The sequence below is a fragment of the Rattus rattus genome, chromosome 12 (genome assembly GCF_011064425.1).
Source record: "Rattus rattus isolate New Zealand chromosome 12, Rrattus_CSIRO_v1, whole genome shotgun sequence".
Taxonomy (NCBI): domain Eukaryota; kingdom Metazoa; phylum Chordata; class Mammalia; order Rodentia; family Muridae; genus Rattus; species Rattus rattus.
In genome coordinates this window covers 22975576-22991720 of record NC_046165.1, presented here as the reverse complement: position 1 = coordinate 22991720, position 16145 = coordinate 22975576, and the positions used below count along the sequence as shown (strand labels likewise).

The 16145-nt window shown below is 45.8% G+C and overlaps 1 protein-coding gene and 1 pseudogene across 1 annotated transcript in view; both read right to left on the bottom strand.

Moving 5' to 3' along the window:
* LOC116913839 overlaps positions 1-3849 on the bottom strand; it is a 36757-nt pseudogene extending 32908 nt beyond the window's left edge.
* Positions 1-13127, bottom strand: part of Tbc1d4 (TBC1 domain family member 4) — a 187562-nt gene extending 174435 nt beyond the window's left edge. The window contains exon 1 of the mRNA XM_032917640.1: positions 12133-13127. Coding sequence (XP_032773531.1) covers positions 12133-12630 — 498 coding nt within the window. The 5' untranslated portion in view covers positions 12631-13127. The remainder of the gene's footprint in view (positions 1-12132) is intronic.
* Positions 13128-16145: the final 3018 nt, after the last annotated feature.

Genomic DNA, 16145 nt, shown 5'->3' with positions numbered 1-16145 from the left:
AACAGTTTGAACACTATGAAGAGAGGCAGAACTGGAAACAAGTGGTTGGAGTGGAGCAGCCTCCTGATGTGCGTAGACTGCCCTGACACCTATGGCCATGGTGAAGTCCTGACCATGCTGCCACTGATAGCCATGTCTGGGTCCATGGCTGTGTTGCAGTCGGGGGTCTATGTCAATGTCTATGGCTAATAATTCCACCAAAGGCCATGCAGATGTCCCTGGTCTAGGCTACTGCCTGGGACCATGTTGATGTCCCAGGGCTGAGCAGAGCTGGCCCCACTGCCCTCAAAGTCTGTAGCATTCCTGTTAAGCAGGCAATGTACCTCACCTGGGCAGCACAGTAGAGTTGACCCTGGGAGGTCAGAGCGAGGGTGGGGAAGCAGGCCCAAGGGCATGAGCTCTCAGGAGAGCTGACCCCACCACTCCTCTGTAGTATGGTGATGGCATGAGCTTGGGAAAAATACCACCACCACCACCACCACCACCACCTGTGGCAGGTAGGACAGATGGCCCTGGAGTCATAAGAAAAGGAGAGCTGACCCCACTCCCCAGCCAAAGCACTCAGGAAAGCCAGCCCTGAACCTCACCTAGGTAGTACAATAGGGCTGGTTCTGTGCTGTAGGCACAGGTGAGCTGGCCCCAAAAGCATGAGAGTGAGAGAGCTGTTGCAGCCCCTTGCCAGTGAAGACCTAGTACTGATAGAGTAGTAGAAGCCAGAGGCCTTGATAGACCAATACATTACCATGAACATTTGCAAGTAAAGACATGTGGGTATACTGTACACTGTAACACACCACAGCTTCCAGGATGAGATGTTTTTGGTTTGTTTGTTTACGAATTTTATTTACTTAATTATTTTTGGTTTTTTATTTTCTTTTCAGAGAAGGTTGCAAGGGTGGAGGGCAGATACAAAGGAACAGGGAGATGAATGGGGTTGGGGTGCATGATGTGAAATTCATGAAGAATCAATAATAAGATAAAAAAATTAACAGTGTTCATATATATAGACTATATTGCCATCCTTTTCTTACTATTTTATAATTACTGCTAGAAACTAGAGAGGATCTGTCTCTATAACCTGACTTAATTTAGACAGAAGAATTTATGAAAAAGTTAAACAAGGATTCAGGCTCACCACCATATGTAGGCTGAGAGGGCCTATTTATACTGACATAAATACACCCATAAATTCAGCATAAATATGTTTACAAATTTAATAATATGCACATTTAACTGAGGAAATTTTAATATAAGTAAGAAAAAGCAACAACATATAGAACATAAGGTCTACAGCTCAGACATGCAAAAACTAACTTCTGGCTGCATTTCAGAGAGCAGCAGATTCAAAACGAACCAGTGAAATCTGCCCGGAGTGCATTTGGCTTCTAGCATTACATGTCTGCCTGCGAACTTCTGAAAAGTAATTTAACCTTTCTATACCTCAGGTTTCCCATCTAGGGGTGGGGGATATTGAAACATTCCTTACATGGTTACTAGATATTAAAATCCACATCTAAGAAAATCAGCAAGGGCCCAATAACCATTGAGTGTGTGTGTGTGTGTGTGTGTGTGTGTGTGTGCATGTGCTTGTGTGTGTGTGAGAGAAAGAGAGAGTGTGTGTATGAGTGTGTGTGTGTGTGTGTGTGTGTGTGTGTGTGTGTGTGTGTGTGTGTGTGTGCACTCAAGTACAGATGAGCTTGCCCTTAGTTTGTCAAGTGGAATGCAGTGGTTGCCAAAAGTAGATATCTATTGCTTTCCACCTTACATTTCAGGGCATGGAGATGGAAGAGAATCTATCACTGTGCCTGGCAATTTCAGCTACACTGATTGGACATTGAGGCTCCCTAGGGTCTGTCTATCTCTGCCTCCTTGTCCCACTGGCCATGCCCAGATACCTTGTGGGTGTCAGGGATTTGAACTCACGTCTCCTGCATGCTCAACAAGCACCCTACCCACTGAGCCATCCCCGGCCCATCACTCACTTTTAAGAAAATAAAGTTCTATGGAGGCAAACAAATGCCTGCAGGACACTCATGCCACGTTAGAAATCTGAGGTAACGAGCCAGGGGCATTCACAGCTAACAAGGCCAGCGAGCTAGCAAACCTGCATTAGTATTTTATGCAAACAACATTTCAAGCAAATTATCCTGAATATAATATTAAAATGCATCCTAAGGGTAACAAGGTAGTGGTGGCACACTCCTTCAATCCTAGCACTCAGGACAAAGAGGCAAGCTAATCTCTGTGAGTTCAAGGCCAGCCTAGTCTACTGAGTGAGTTCCAGGACAGCCAGGGCTACACAGAGAAACCCTGTCTCAAAAACAAATACAATAAATAAATAAATAAATAAATAAATAAATAAATAAATAAATATGCACCTTCTAACTGATTTGTCATTCATTTTACAATGGGGTATACGGGACCTTAACGAAATGGGACTCTAAAGCAATCACCCGAATTTTTTACTTGTAAATTTGTATTGTTATTGCAAATTAATTCAGACAGAGGCCAGGGCTGGTGATTCCCTTGAGAAGGGAATAGCGGGTGGTTGAGAGCTTCCTGATGTGCGTGCTGGAAGTCAAGCTCGGGTTCTCTAGAAGAGCAGTGTGCACTCTTAACCGCTGGGCGCAGGTCTCAAGCGAGCGAGTGGAAGCCAAGTGTTTTAACAAAACGATTACCTTAAGTGGGGAGGGGGGGGAAATGGGTAAAGGAACTGAATAAACAAGGCCCCTCTAACAATTGTCAGACTGGCCACCCTCTTACCCTGTCACACAACTGTATTCCTTTTTAGCCTGTTGTCTACACGGCTGACATGTAAGACATTTCTTTATCTTTTGTTTCAGTGAAACACTAGATAATCTGGGGGCTTGGGTGGGGAGATCACGGACACCATCAGTGCCCTCACCAGGCAATTATTTCCCTCATCCTACGGATGGGGGAAAAATAGCATTTGACTGGAATTTGTCTTTCTAGATGCTATTGTTTATCAGGATGCAAATAAGGAACGTCTCGGTTTTTGTACAAACTGACATGATTTGACACTGAAATATATCCCTCATCTCACCTGACCACCCAAGACAAGTACGAACACTGTCCACCTTCACTACTTAAAGCTTTCGGCTGCAAGATAAACTTCCCATTCAGCACACCACGGGCTTCAGGTTCCTGTGAGTAGGGAAAAAAGCCAGTAGGCTGGAAGATTAAAAGTGTCTGTCAAGTCTTCTGCAATCAGATCTTACGTCTCATCTTCCCGTAAATCTTTAGCTCTCGGAAAGACTCTGAAAGCAACCAAGAGTGAAGAATTGGCCACACAGCCTACCTATGCGATCTGCAGCTCCCGACTCTGTAGTCTGGGTACCACCCGAAAGAGAACGAGACTCAAAAATGGGGAGGTCCATCTGGTCAACCCTTCCCATGTGCAGACACAGGCTCCCACTCGGGAGCCTGCATTTTCCAATTGTGAAGCTGGTCCTCAATGGCCGTGGTGTTTCAGATAGGTCCTCATCATAAGGCTGCTGCCACCTTGAAACTGAGCAGTTCTGTGAACAGGTGCCTTTCCCCAGATACTGTGGTTCTTCCATAAAGTCAAGCCACACTAATGTCCGCCTCAAGCCAACAGAATGAGTGTACTAGTTAAGGTTACTGTTGCTGAATGAAACATCATGACCAAAAGCAAGTTGGGGAGGACAGGGTTTATTTGGCTTACACTTCCATCACTGAAGGAAGTCAGGATAGGAATATAGAGGCAGAAGCTGATGCAGAGGCTGTGGATGGGTGCTGCTGACTGGCTTGCTAACCCTGCTTTCTTACAGGACCCAGGACCATGACACCAGAGGTGGCACCATCCATGATGGGCCAGGCCCTCCTCCATCAATCACTCAGAAAATGACCTACAGACTTGCCTACAACACGACTTACAGTGGCATTTTCTCAATTGAGGTTCCCTTCTCTCAGATGACTTCAGCCTATTTCAAGTTGACACAAAACTAGCCAGTTCAAGGATGAAACAAAAGGTGCATATGGCAAACCAGAAAAGCCATCTCTGTGCTTGAGGATGTGGCTCAGTGGCAGAGTGCTTGCCTAGCACATATAATCCCCAGTGCGTGAATGCATGCACATACATGCACACACAAAATACACACACATACACCACACACACACAAACACATACACACACACATACACATACATACACACACACAAATATACACACATACACACACACATACACCACACACACACAAAATACACACACACACACACACACACACACAAACACACACACACATAACAACACACCAAAATACACACACATACACACACATACACACACACACACAAAATACACACACACACACCACACACACCATACACACACATACACACACACAAATATACACACATACATACACACACACATACACACATACACACACAAAATACACACACACATACACATGCACAAAATACACACACATACACAAACACAAAAAATATACACAGGAACACATACATACTTAAACACACACATACACAAATACACATACATAAACACATGTACACAAACACACACAAAATGCACACACAAACACATACCCACATACTCAAACCCATACATACACAAATACTTATGCATAAACACATGTACACAAACACGCACCCCCACAAACAAATGCACACACACTAATAATAATAAAATAACTTTTTTGCCTTTGAGACAAGACCTCTCTCGTACCGGCAGTCCTGGAGCTCGCTATGTAGAATACGCAGGGCTTGAACTCAAAGATGGCTGCCTGCCTCTTCCTCCTGAGTGTTGGGATTAAAGGTATGTGCCACTATTTCTGGCTACTAAAGAAATCTAGGCATGTCGTTAGTCATAATGCAGTATCCAAACCTTTAATATCTTTGTAAAAACTTTAAAGAAGTTGGGCATGGTGGAGCACAGCTGTAATCCTAGCTCTCAGGAGGCAGAGGCAGGTGGATCTCTATGAGTTCAAGGCCTGGCTGGTCTACACAGAGTTCCAGGCAAGCCAGGGCTACACAGTTAGACCCTGTCTCAAAAGAAAACGCAAAACTAAAAACACTTTGATTTGGGGATGGAGATGGTGCTCAATAATTGGAGACTGACTGTTTCATTTCCCATCATCAACATGCAGGCTTAGAAACCATCTTTTACTCGAGTTCCAGGAGGCCGTCTTCTGGCTCTCTTGCTGGCCTTCGCAGGCACTAGGCATGTAAGTGGTGAGCATACATACATGCGGGCAAAACATCCATCGCATGAAATAAAAACTAAATTTAAAATATCATTTAATTATGTGTGTGGAGGGGTGTGGTCTGGGCCACGTGATTGCAGGTGCTCGCGGCGGCCAGAAGAAATTATGCTCCCTGCAGTAGAGTGACAGGCTGTTGTGAGCCATCTAAGGTAGGCTGCGAGAGGAACTCCAGTCCTCCTCATGAATAAGGGTGACATGATTTTATGTTTTTCGTTGTTGTTATTTTAGTTTTGTTTCTTGTTTTGTTTTGTTTTGAAACAGGGTTTATTTCACTATGTAGCTATGGCTATCTTGGAAAGCTATGTAGACCAAGCTGGTGGGGAACTTACAGAAATCCACATGCCTCTGCTGGGTTTAAAGGTATTTACCCCCAGTAAATCTTAATCATTTAACCATCTCTCCAGCTCCAACATCTACAGTCTCTAATTCTTACAAGCATAGACTGACTTAATTATTAAAATGTATATAATGTTACAATGTATAAAAACTTTTTTTTTGAAGAGGGGTCTCACATAGTCCAGGCTAGCCTCGAATTTGATATGTAGCCCAGGGTAGCCTTGAATTCGATATGTAGGTGAGGATGACCTCGAGTTCAGATCCTCCCATCTTCATACCCCAAGTGTGAAAGCCTTTAGATTTGTACCACTACACTGTGTGTGTGGGTTCTGGGGGTGAACCCAGGGCTTCATGTGTGCTAAATAAGTAGTCCACCGACTGCACCACGTGCCAGACCGCAAACTTCCTTTTAAATGAAGATACGTTAGACATGCACAGACTCTTTTTGAAAGGAAGTAAAGATACCTACTTGCAGATTTGTGACCTCTCCTTGCTTGTGAGAAAGAACCATATATTCCACAACCCAATTTATGCCAATGGGATCTATAAAGAATTTAGACAGATACATCCTTTTCTAATTTAACATGCTAAAGCTAACACTGCTTTCACATCATGCTACAGAAACTGACACAGATGGGGACTGCTGGACACACCATGACATACACTTAACCTCCTCTTCGTCTCTCCTCATACCTGAAAGACCTGTACACGTTAAGTCTTTCCAGCCGAGTGCTTTTCCTGACACACATTCTTAACTCTAAGGAAGAGGTGTGAACCCAGGGGGCTTATCACCATGGCAACTCAACACAACAGACACAAGCTATCAGCTCAAGACTCCCATCTCTGAGATCACCCGGAAATCCACCCTCAGAAAAGACATGTGAGCAGATATTCTGTAAAACATTAGCCTTTTCTGCTAGACAAGCCTCCAAGTCAGTGGCCCAAGTGCAAACTCTGTGATTAGCTGCCTGAACGTGTGAAGGCCATTCTGCCTTGCCCAATCCAGGTGTATAGTTTGTTATGCATGGGTAATCAATCTCATGGCGGTGTCCTCTTTCACAATAAAAGCTATCCCAAATCAATAAACTATATGGTCGTCCTCAAGGTAGACGCACATCAGAAAAGGGACTGCCTTGTGAGACAAAGGAAGGCAAGTTCACTGGAGATGTTTGCCCTCCACTGCTCTAGGCTGCCTTGTAGACTTTGCTCAGTGAATGAAGGAAAGAGTAGGCTCCCTCAGCAAAGAGCTTGACTCTCCATTTCAAATAAAGAACATGGGACAAAGCAAACGGAACCCTCTGTCCATGGCAAAGGCACCCAGAACCTTAGCCTACTTCGTAGGAAGCAAACCCATAATGATAAAACTGTTGAATGTGTCAGCATGTCTGGCTGAAGAGTCGCCGCATTAGAGAATGCGCACTGTGAATTCTACAAAGACGGTTGTCCCAACTTTGCCAGTGGAGTCCTATGCAGCCAACGGAGGTGCACAGGGAAATGTGGCAGACAGTGCCAATGACTGAATTCACCAATTTCCCAAATATTTATATTTGGTGGAAACTGGAGTTATCTGAAACCAAACCTTCTGTGTATTACTTGACCCAAAGAGGGTTCTTAAGTATTTAAAACATTTACCAACGCTTTGAAATTGGAGACAGACAAACAGGCAGGCAGGCAGGCAGGCAGGCAGACAGACAGACATCCAATTTCTTCATTTTCTTGTGAAATCAGAATTTCAATGCTGAGTTTGCATCCATTCCTGTAATTTCCAGATAGAGCTGAGTACCACACCAAGAAGGGACACCGCCCGTTCAGTTCCCCCTCAGTCCTCATGCAACCCTCTTCCGAGGCACTGGAGGCACTAAAGTTTGGAACTAATTCTTAGCAGAGATGGTCTCTATAGAGACCACATCTGGCCCTTCGAATAAAAGATTCCCTGGCAGGACTTTGCTCAGGTCAGAGCAAATGAGAGTACAGCCCTCCCCTGTGTAGTCTATCTTTCATAATACCAGAAGGTGCTATGCAAGCTACCAAGAGAGGGAAGCAATAAATTGTCCTCTAAGTGTGACACCTATGAACCACAACGGTGACCTATAAAGCAAGAGATCTGTAACAGCGCACTATCGGTACTCACACCTTGGCGGTAAGCACTAGCTGTCTAGATGGGTTTAAGGCCCACTCAGGAGTGAGATCATACCTAACACTGGAAACCTAGCCAACTACCCAAGGTGAGGAAGGTCAGGGTCCCAGAGGTAAACCTATGACGTCACCACTTATTAGAGCAGCATAATTCCTACCTGCACTCTAATACTTATCCTCGTACTGACAGTTACTCTAGAGTTCTACTGGCTGACAGTAATCTTTGTACTACAGTTCTCACCCACCATCAAAGAAGCTGCTTGTCTTCCTTAGGGTTTTACTGCTGTGAAAAGACACCATGACCAATGCAAGTTTTATAAAGGACAGCATTTAATTGGGGCTGGCTTACAGGTTCAGAGGTTCAGTCCATTATCAAGGCAGGAGCATAGCAGCTTCCAGAAAGGCAGGAGGAGCTGAGTTCTACATCTTCATCTGAAGGAAGCCAGGAACAGACTGAGCATCCTCAGACAGCTAGGAGGAGGGTCTCCAAGCCCACCCCCCTCCACAGTGACGCACCTCCTCCAACAGGGCCACACCTTCTAACCATGCCACTCCCTGGGCCAAGCATAGGCAAGCCATCACACTGCTCTGTGCAGAAGACAGAGACTGTTACAGAAAACCCAACAGGTCAGATACAGAAAACAACTGATCCTGTGGTACCCAGCCCCAATGGATACATCTACAATACAACTCCTGGAAAGATTGTGAGAACAAGAATCCCACTGTGAGACTGTGTCTCCTGAATGACAGAGGAGCTACAAGCATGATACCTCAATGATATGGCTGCCTAGACAAAACCTGAACAATAATACCAATAAAAAATACTAAGGTAGAAGGGGGAGCTCTCGTTGGGCCCCACCCCTACACAAAGAACTACAAGCAATTAATAACTGCTGAGAAAGAATTGGTCTTTCCCACATGGCCCCTCAGAGGCCCAAATAGCAGCTGACTGAGACAGATGCAGATACTTACACCCAACCAATGACTGATGTCGGGGACCCCTGTGTTTGAGTTAGGGAAAGGGTGGAAGAAGCTAAGAAGAAGGGCAACTCCATTGGAAGACCAGCAGTCTCAACTAATCTGGACCTCTGAGATCTCTCAGACACTGAGCCACCAACCAGGCAGCATACACCGGCTGGTATGAGGCTCCAACACATATACAGCAGAGGACTGCCGGGTCTGGGTTCAGTCAGAAAAGATACACCTAACCCTAGAGAGACTGGGAATGAGAGGCCTGGTGGGGGCAGGGGATAGGGTTGGAGGGTGGGGTGGGAGCATCCTCATGGAGACTGGGGAGAAGGAATGGGATGAGCAACGGTCAGAGGGGAGGGGGATAACAACTGAACTGAAAAAAAGATTAAAGATTAAAAAAAAGAAGAATTAGTCTTTCCCAAGGATGAGCCCCTCCCTGACTGGTCGCCAAATACAAGTGGTCAGCCCTGAAATCATACTCATAATAAATGTTTTATTATATATTATATATATATACAAGAATATACATATAAAGGAATATATAAAAGGATATACACAGAGCAAGTCATATGTGTATATGTATGCATACATACATAAAACATAAAGAAAAAGAAGGTATGAATGTGAAAGATAGTGAGGAGGGTGTAGGAAGGACTAGAGGAAGGACACACGAGGGACTAAAGGGAGGAAAGGCAAGGGAAATTTTGTGGGGTTTTTTTGGTTTTGTTTGTTTTGTTTTTTTGAAATAGAGTTGTCTCTGTATACCTGGCTGTCCTGAAATTGGCTCTGTACCTCACGGTTGAACTCAGAGATCTGTCTGCCTCTGCCTCCTAAATGCTAGAATTAAAAATGCGTGCCACCATGTCTGGCTTTAAAAAAAAATTTTTTTTTTCCTTTAAGTCCATATAGGTAAGGGAGTGTGGAGAGTTAGTGTAAACATTCTATTTGTAAAGTAATAGCACATTCAGCCTCTAACACTTAAATATACAGTGGAGGGAAATCCAAGCATGTGCATAATTGACCCCAAATCCACACATCCAGAAGGGGCTCAGTAACTACTACTGAGAGCCCAGAGTGCCAATACCCACAAAGAAATGAGCAAAGATATTCACAGAGCAGATCCAAAGAAAAAGGGGTAACTAACCTAAACCAGCCAGGGTCACTGCAAGTCTAAGGCCCAGAAACTGTAATGTATTCCTTCTTCCTAATTACCAGAGCCAGAACATTGCATCAGGAGACAGTAAAGAGACTGATAACTTTCCAATTTCATTTGTGAGTTTTAAATAAATACGTGTAAAATGAACCTGACTGGCCACCCACGGTAGGGAACTTCATTTGTAGAGAAGTATTCTGTTTCAAACATAACAATTAAAATCACCACCAGGAGGCCTCAATCCTACACAGGGAGCTGTAGGCAGCTCAGGAATGCTGAATCTTCCCCAGGGACACAAAGCAATTGGTTATCCAATGGTCAGCCCTGAAGCCATACATACAGGTAACATTACACAGACCTAGCAGCTTGATTTCATACATATACTGTTTTGATAATATGTATATATCATATCTATCATATCGTATAGACATACATCATATATATTTATATATCAAAAACAATGAAAGAAAAAAATAGGCCGTGAATTTGACAGAGAGCAAGGAGGGGTTCATGGAAGGGCCTAGAGGGAGAAAAGGTAGTGGGGAATGATGTAATTTTAGAATCTCAATAAGAAAAGAAAGTCTAATTGCCCTCTTCATATTACCAGTTCTGGTTGTTTAAGGCATTTGTCTCTTGGGGGCTGGTACAGTAGGCCAAAAGCACTTCCTGCTCTTCCAGAGGACCAGCGTTTGCTCTCAGCACCTGACAGCCGCCTGTACTTTATAACTCAAGGGCATCCAGAGCCCTCTTCTGGCACAAGTATGTGTACACACACACACACACACACACACACACACACACACACACACACAATTAAATATAAATGAATCTTTAAAAATAAACAAAAAGGTATTTTTCTCTTCTACAAAGTAATGAAACAAACTAAAGGCAATTCTCTTACTTCAGTTTTGTTATAGGACTTCTGTGGAACGCTAGTATGAAACAATATTCTTTTTCTCAAGCAATATTTTTAGAATCCAATTATGGAGTGATAATAAAATGAGGACTTATTATAAGCTGTTCTTCTAGTCTTAATTTCCCAGCTACCATAAGAATACCATGTAATAGAACCTGAGTAGTTATTCATTTATGTTTAGTCAACAAATTATATTTTTAGAAAACAGGACAGGGGTGGGGCTTTAACATTGGAAAGCAAACAAACACAGAAAACACACACACACACACACACACATTCTTTCCACACTTCTAAGCCTGTTTCTTAAGGCACAGTCACTAGAAGATTCCCTCTTTCTATTAGAGCAGTGGTTCTCAACCTTCCTGAGGCTGTGACCCTTTAATACATTTCCTTACGTTATGGTGACCCCTAACCATAATATTATTTCGTTACTACTTCATAATAATGACTTTGTTACTGTTATGAATTGTAATGTAAATATCTGATAGGCAGGATCTCTGATATGCAACCCCCAGGTTGAGAACTGCTGTGCTAGATAGACCTGCCCCTGCTTATTAAGGAACTCCAGGTTCTATTTAGTACCAGAACACTACGAGTTAGAAAACTCCGGAGAAGAATACTGAACATGAAGCTAGAAGAGTATAACACTTTTAAAATGACATCGAAACCTCTATCACACTGATTTTTAAGTTACTCAAGTATGCATTTATTGTCTCAGTGGGTGCGGAAAACCAGCAGAAAGGTCTTCCGACTCCAAATTCGCAGAATCATACTTAGCTAACATTCTGGCACGTCTAACTCTTCCCTAGCCTAGTCTCGGAAATCACACATCCCCAGGCCCAGATACTTAGAGGTACTTTGGTGACAGTGACGCGCCAGCCAAACTAGTATAAATGCAGGACTACCGAGACTGAGAGCCGGTGCCCCGTGGTCTCCGGCGCTTCCAAGAAACACATCTGCACACACACACACACACACACACACACACACACACACACACACACACACACACACACATTGATGAAAGCCACGCAAGTCATCCATCACCAGTCACCAGGATCCTCCTGGGATCCGCGCTTTTCCTTGAGTCTTGCCAACTCCTCCCGGGTCCCAAGACCACTGAGTCTACTTTCCCCTCTCCTGCTCAGGGCAGCCAGCTGGTCCCTAGAACCAATCCAGCCACTTTCCCCCCACTCCCATATCCCAAAACGGAACCGGGAGAGCACTCGAGCGCGCCACGTGGAGCGCAAGCCAGCAGCCAAGATCCAAGACAGTTCTTAAAACAGAGGTCACTGCCTCGCCAGTTCTCGCGGCTCTTAGCCCCGCCCCTGGCACCCAAAACTTACCTGGTTAGGGTCCGTGGCGCGGAAAACGTGGCAGGCCATCTGTGACTCGGGGTCGTCGGGCTGCGCCTTGATCAAATAGGCAAAGTAGGTGAGGTCGTGGCTGTTGTGGATGAAGCGCGAGATGTGCTGAGCCTTGTGCTCGAAGATGAACACCCCGGTGTTGGGCTGTACGGCTCCGGAGCCTGCGCCCCCGCCGACCCCGACACCTGGCGCGGGGACGCAACGCAGGAAGGGGGCGCTGAGCACCAGGAGCACCTCCCGGGCCGCGGGCGCCCCGCAGCCGCCCGCCTCGGGCTTCTGGCTGCGCCGACGGATCTCGGCCATGAGCCACGGGAGCATGGGCAGCGTGGTCCTGCGATCCAAGCAAGACCCTCCCACGTACCATAGCCGGAAGCGCTTGTCGCCAGGCTTGGTGGCACCTGGTTGCGCTAGGGCACTCGGCTCCGGCTCTAGGGGGTGCGGGAAAGGCTCATCCTGAATGCAGCTAGGCGACTCCATAACTCGCGCCTAGCGAGGGCGCCGCGCCCCCAACTCTCACTGTGCAGGAGCCGAGGAAACTGCTAACTGTCGTCCCAGGCCCCCGCGCCTGACTCGGTGCCACCAGCCCTTAAAGTCCGTGCTTCAGCGGCCCTGCCCCATGCGACACTTCCCCGGGCACGGCTCAGAGCCTCCGGCTGCAGCTCCGTAGACTAGCGGGAGACACAGGCTCACGCGCGCATCCTCCTTCCTGGAGATCGCGTCCCGGGGCCGGTCTGTCCTCCCGCCGCCCGTCCGTCCTCCGGGTCGGGGACCAGGGCAGCCGCGGTCTCCTGCTCCAGCTCCTGCTCCTGCTCCTGCAGCCCGCTGCGGCCGGCGCGCTCGCCCAGGGCTGGCACTGGAAGGCTGGGCGGAGAGTGAAGCTGTGGGCGGGAAGGGGCGACTCGGGGCGGAGCTGACTCCTAGCAGGGTGACCGGCTGTCACCTGGAAGGTCGGGGGTGCCCGCACGGCCCGCTCAGTCTCGGAGAACTACTCCAATGGAAAATAACAAAAACAAGCGTGGCCTCGCGCGGGCGGGCGGCTCCTGCACCCGCCGACTCTGCAGCCCGGCTCGCTGCTCCTCCTCCAGGGTTCCCGTCCCTCCCTCGTTCCTTCCTTCCTTCCTCCCAGGCTGCTACTTTAAAACCGGCTGCTACTCCGCCCCTAGTCCGCGGGAGCAGAGCTTTGCTAAGAGGCTGAGGTCGCCTCCTTGCTCCTTCCTCCAGCCTCCGCCCCTCACCTCGCCTCGGGGGGCAGCCGTACCCAGCCGAGGTAGGGCACTTCCCGGAGCAGCCTGGCCTCTCCCCTCCTGGAGACTCTACTGCCCCCTGGAGAGGGGCCGCTCGCAATGGGTCGCTGGGATTTTGTTTTTGAGCAATATTTGCTTGGTTTTATTCTGTCTAAAGCCTGAATATTACTATATTCTGCATCCTTTTTCCTAATATCAAGGACTGCCCAGGTTTTCTCTCAATTCTATGGCAAAATAAATTCCAATATTCCCTTTAAATTTTAACATTGCTTGATATGAATCTTCCCCTTTCTTAATGCAGCTAACTTCTTAAAATACAAAGAAGCTAAACTTCTTTACCAATGCCACTTCAGAGCTAATGCAAATTCATGAGGATGCATATTTCAAAAGAAAACATTTTAGGGGTAATTTGATTATCGTAATATTAAAACAAAACAGAAGAATATAATTCCTTTTCCGTTCTAGCAGATTAAACCGGCTTTATTATTGCTGCTGCCGCGAGTTTATTGTTAATATTTTTAAGTCGAAGTCTCCTTCCTGAATAATACAGGTTGACTGGAACACTCCATCCTCCTGCCTCAGTTTTCCAAGACCCGGGGTTATAGGAATGTACCATCATCCTGGGTGAACTCTCATACTTTCTTTATTCCTTTGCTGGACAATACAAGAATGAGCCCAAGAAAAACAAAACGAAGGAGGAAACTTTAAACTTAACTTTTTTTTTCCAGGTGCTTAAACTCTGTTTTGTTTTGTTTTTTGTTTTGTCTTGTTGTTTTGTTTTGTATTTAGTGGTCTTGCTTGTTATTTTCTCTATGGTCATTTTGCTTCCTGTTCAGACAAGTCAATGTGCTCAAATATGCTACACTTCTGGGGCCACCACGTAGCTAGCCTCTTCTTAATGACCATCGGAGCTCCAGGATAAGATGTTATGGATTGGTTGAAGTCATTCATTTTAAAAATTAAAAAAAACCTCTTTGCAGAATACGACCCAAGTCTTCAAGGAGCAATTAAACACTCTGAGAACACGCACAGAGTTAGTCTAAGACCACAGCAGAAGATTGCGGACACAAATCTCATCTCCCAAAGCTGAACATCTGACACTTGTGAAAGCAGTGACTCAATTACAGAAGCCATAGAGATCCCTCCCAGTCAACCAGTAGGCAGACTAAGACTGCATTTGGAGCCCCACTGGGCCAGTTCCTTCTGGCATAATAAATTCAAGGAAGAGAGAATAAACTTTGGCGATTGACAGGAAACCAGAGATAGTGTCGTCTATCACCCAAGCTAATGTGGTTGTACCGGTCAGCCCACTCTTTATTTCAATGATGTTTATCTTTCGTTTATAAATAGTATGACTGCACGGTGAGATGGCTGTCTCTGCCCTCTTAAAGTCAAACATGGTCGTGTGACGTGACAGTGATGTGTGAACTGAAGTGACTTGGGTCACCATGTCTGAAGTACAATCATTTCATTAGAAGTGGAATGGTGGACACTCGACCCACTCTTGCTCTCCAGTGGCCGTGGTGAAAATAGCACATCCAGATGGTGGTGCCTCGTGATCCGAGAGGATCTTAATGCTGAGCCATCACTCTGTGGACAGCTGTCCTGGAAAACGACAGGAGCAAGATAGACTCCTCACTCAAAAATAGTAAACTCTTGTCCCATTAAGCCACTGAGATTGTGAGTGTACTTATTTCCTTATAAACCTATGCTAGCCTGTCAAATAAGATGTGCATTCACTAGTGTATACTTGCCATAACCTATCTTATGAATACTGATGGAGTTGACTCAGTGGTACAGGAACTATGTGGTAAACTATTAGATTCTTACAACTACTGTCTCACACACATACACACACATACACACACACCCAGAACTTACAGAATCATTCACATATAAAAAGCACACAATCTTGTAATCATCCTTTGAATTGTGAAGACAGTATGTGTCTTGGTTAGGGTTTTACTGCTGTGAACAGAAGCCGTGACCAAGGCAACTCTTATAAAGGACAATATTTAACTGGGGCTGCCTTACACATTCAGAGATTACCAAGGAGGGAGCATAGGCAGCATTCAGGCTGACAAAGGGCTGGAGGAGCTGAGAGTTCTACATCGTGTTCCCAAGGCAGCCAGGAGAAGACTGACTTGCAGGCGGCTAGGATGAGGGTCTTAAGCCCACACCCACAGTGACTCACCTACTCCAACAAGGCCACACCTCCTAATCCTGCCACGCCCTGGGCCAAGCTTACATAGTCCATCACAATATGCCACTGTAACATAGAGGACTTTATTACACAGCACATGCAGGTAGGCGTGTAGTGTTTACAATGCACTGAGGCAAACCTCCAACAATAACCTCCAGTCCTTCCACTGTCAACCCCAGCTATTCCAAATGAAGGCCGAAAGAAGATGTGCAGAGACGGCGTTTCCAAAGACCTGGAATCCTCTCTTCTGTGGAATCTTGGAGAAATCTGTACCTACCATACGCAGAAATGAACTTCACGTACAGCTAAAATGACCCTCTACTACCCAAAATAAAATCGTACCAATATTACTCAAAAGCTGTAAGGTGCACTCAAGTCCTTAAATATGCACATGAGAAACAGAAGGCCTTGAATTAGTGTGATGTTGTAAGATTAGGAAGGCTTGGAGGTTTGTGGTAGCCTTTTACCCTGATTTCTTCCTCCCAAATAAAAGGGTCGTCCTCCCTCTCCTCCCCAGCTCTCCCCCTCTTTCTCTCACGCATAAA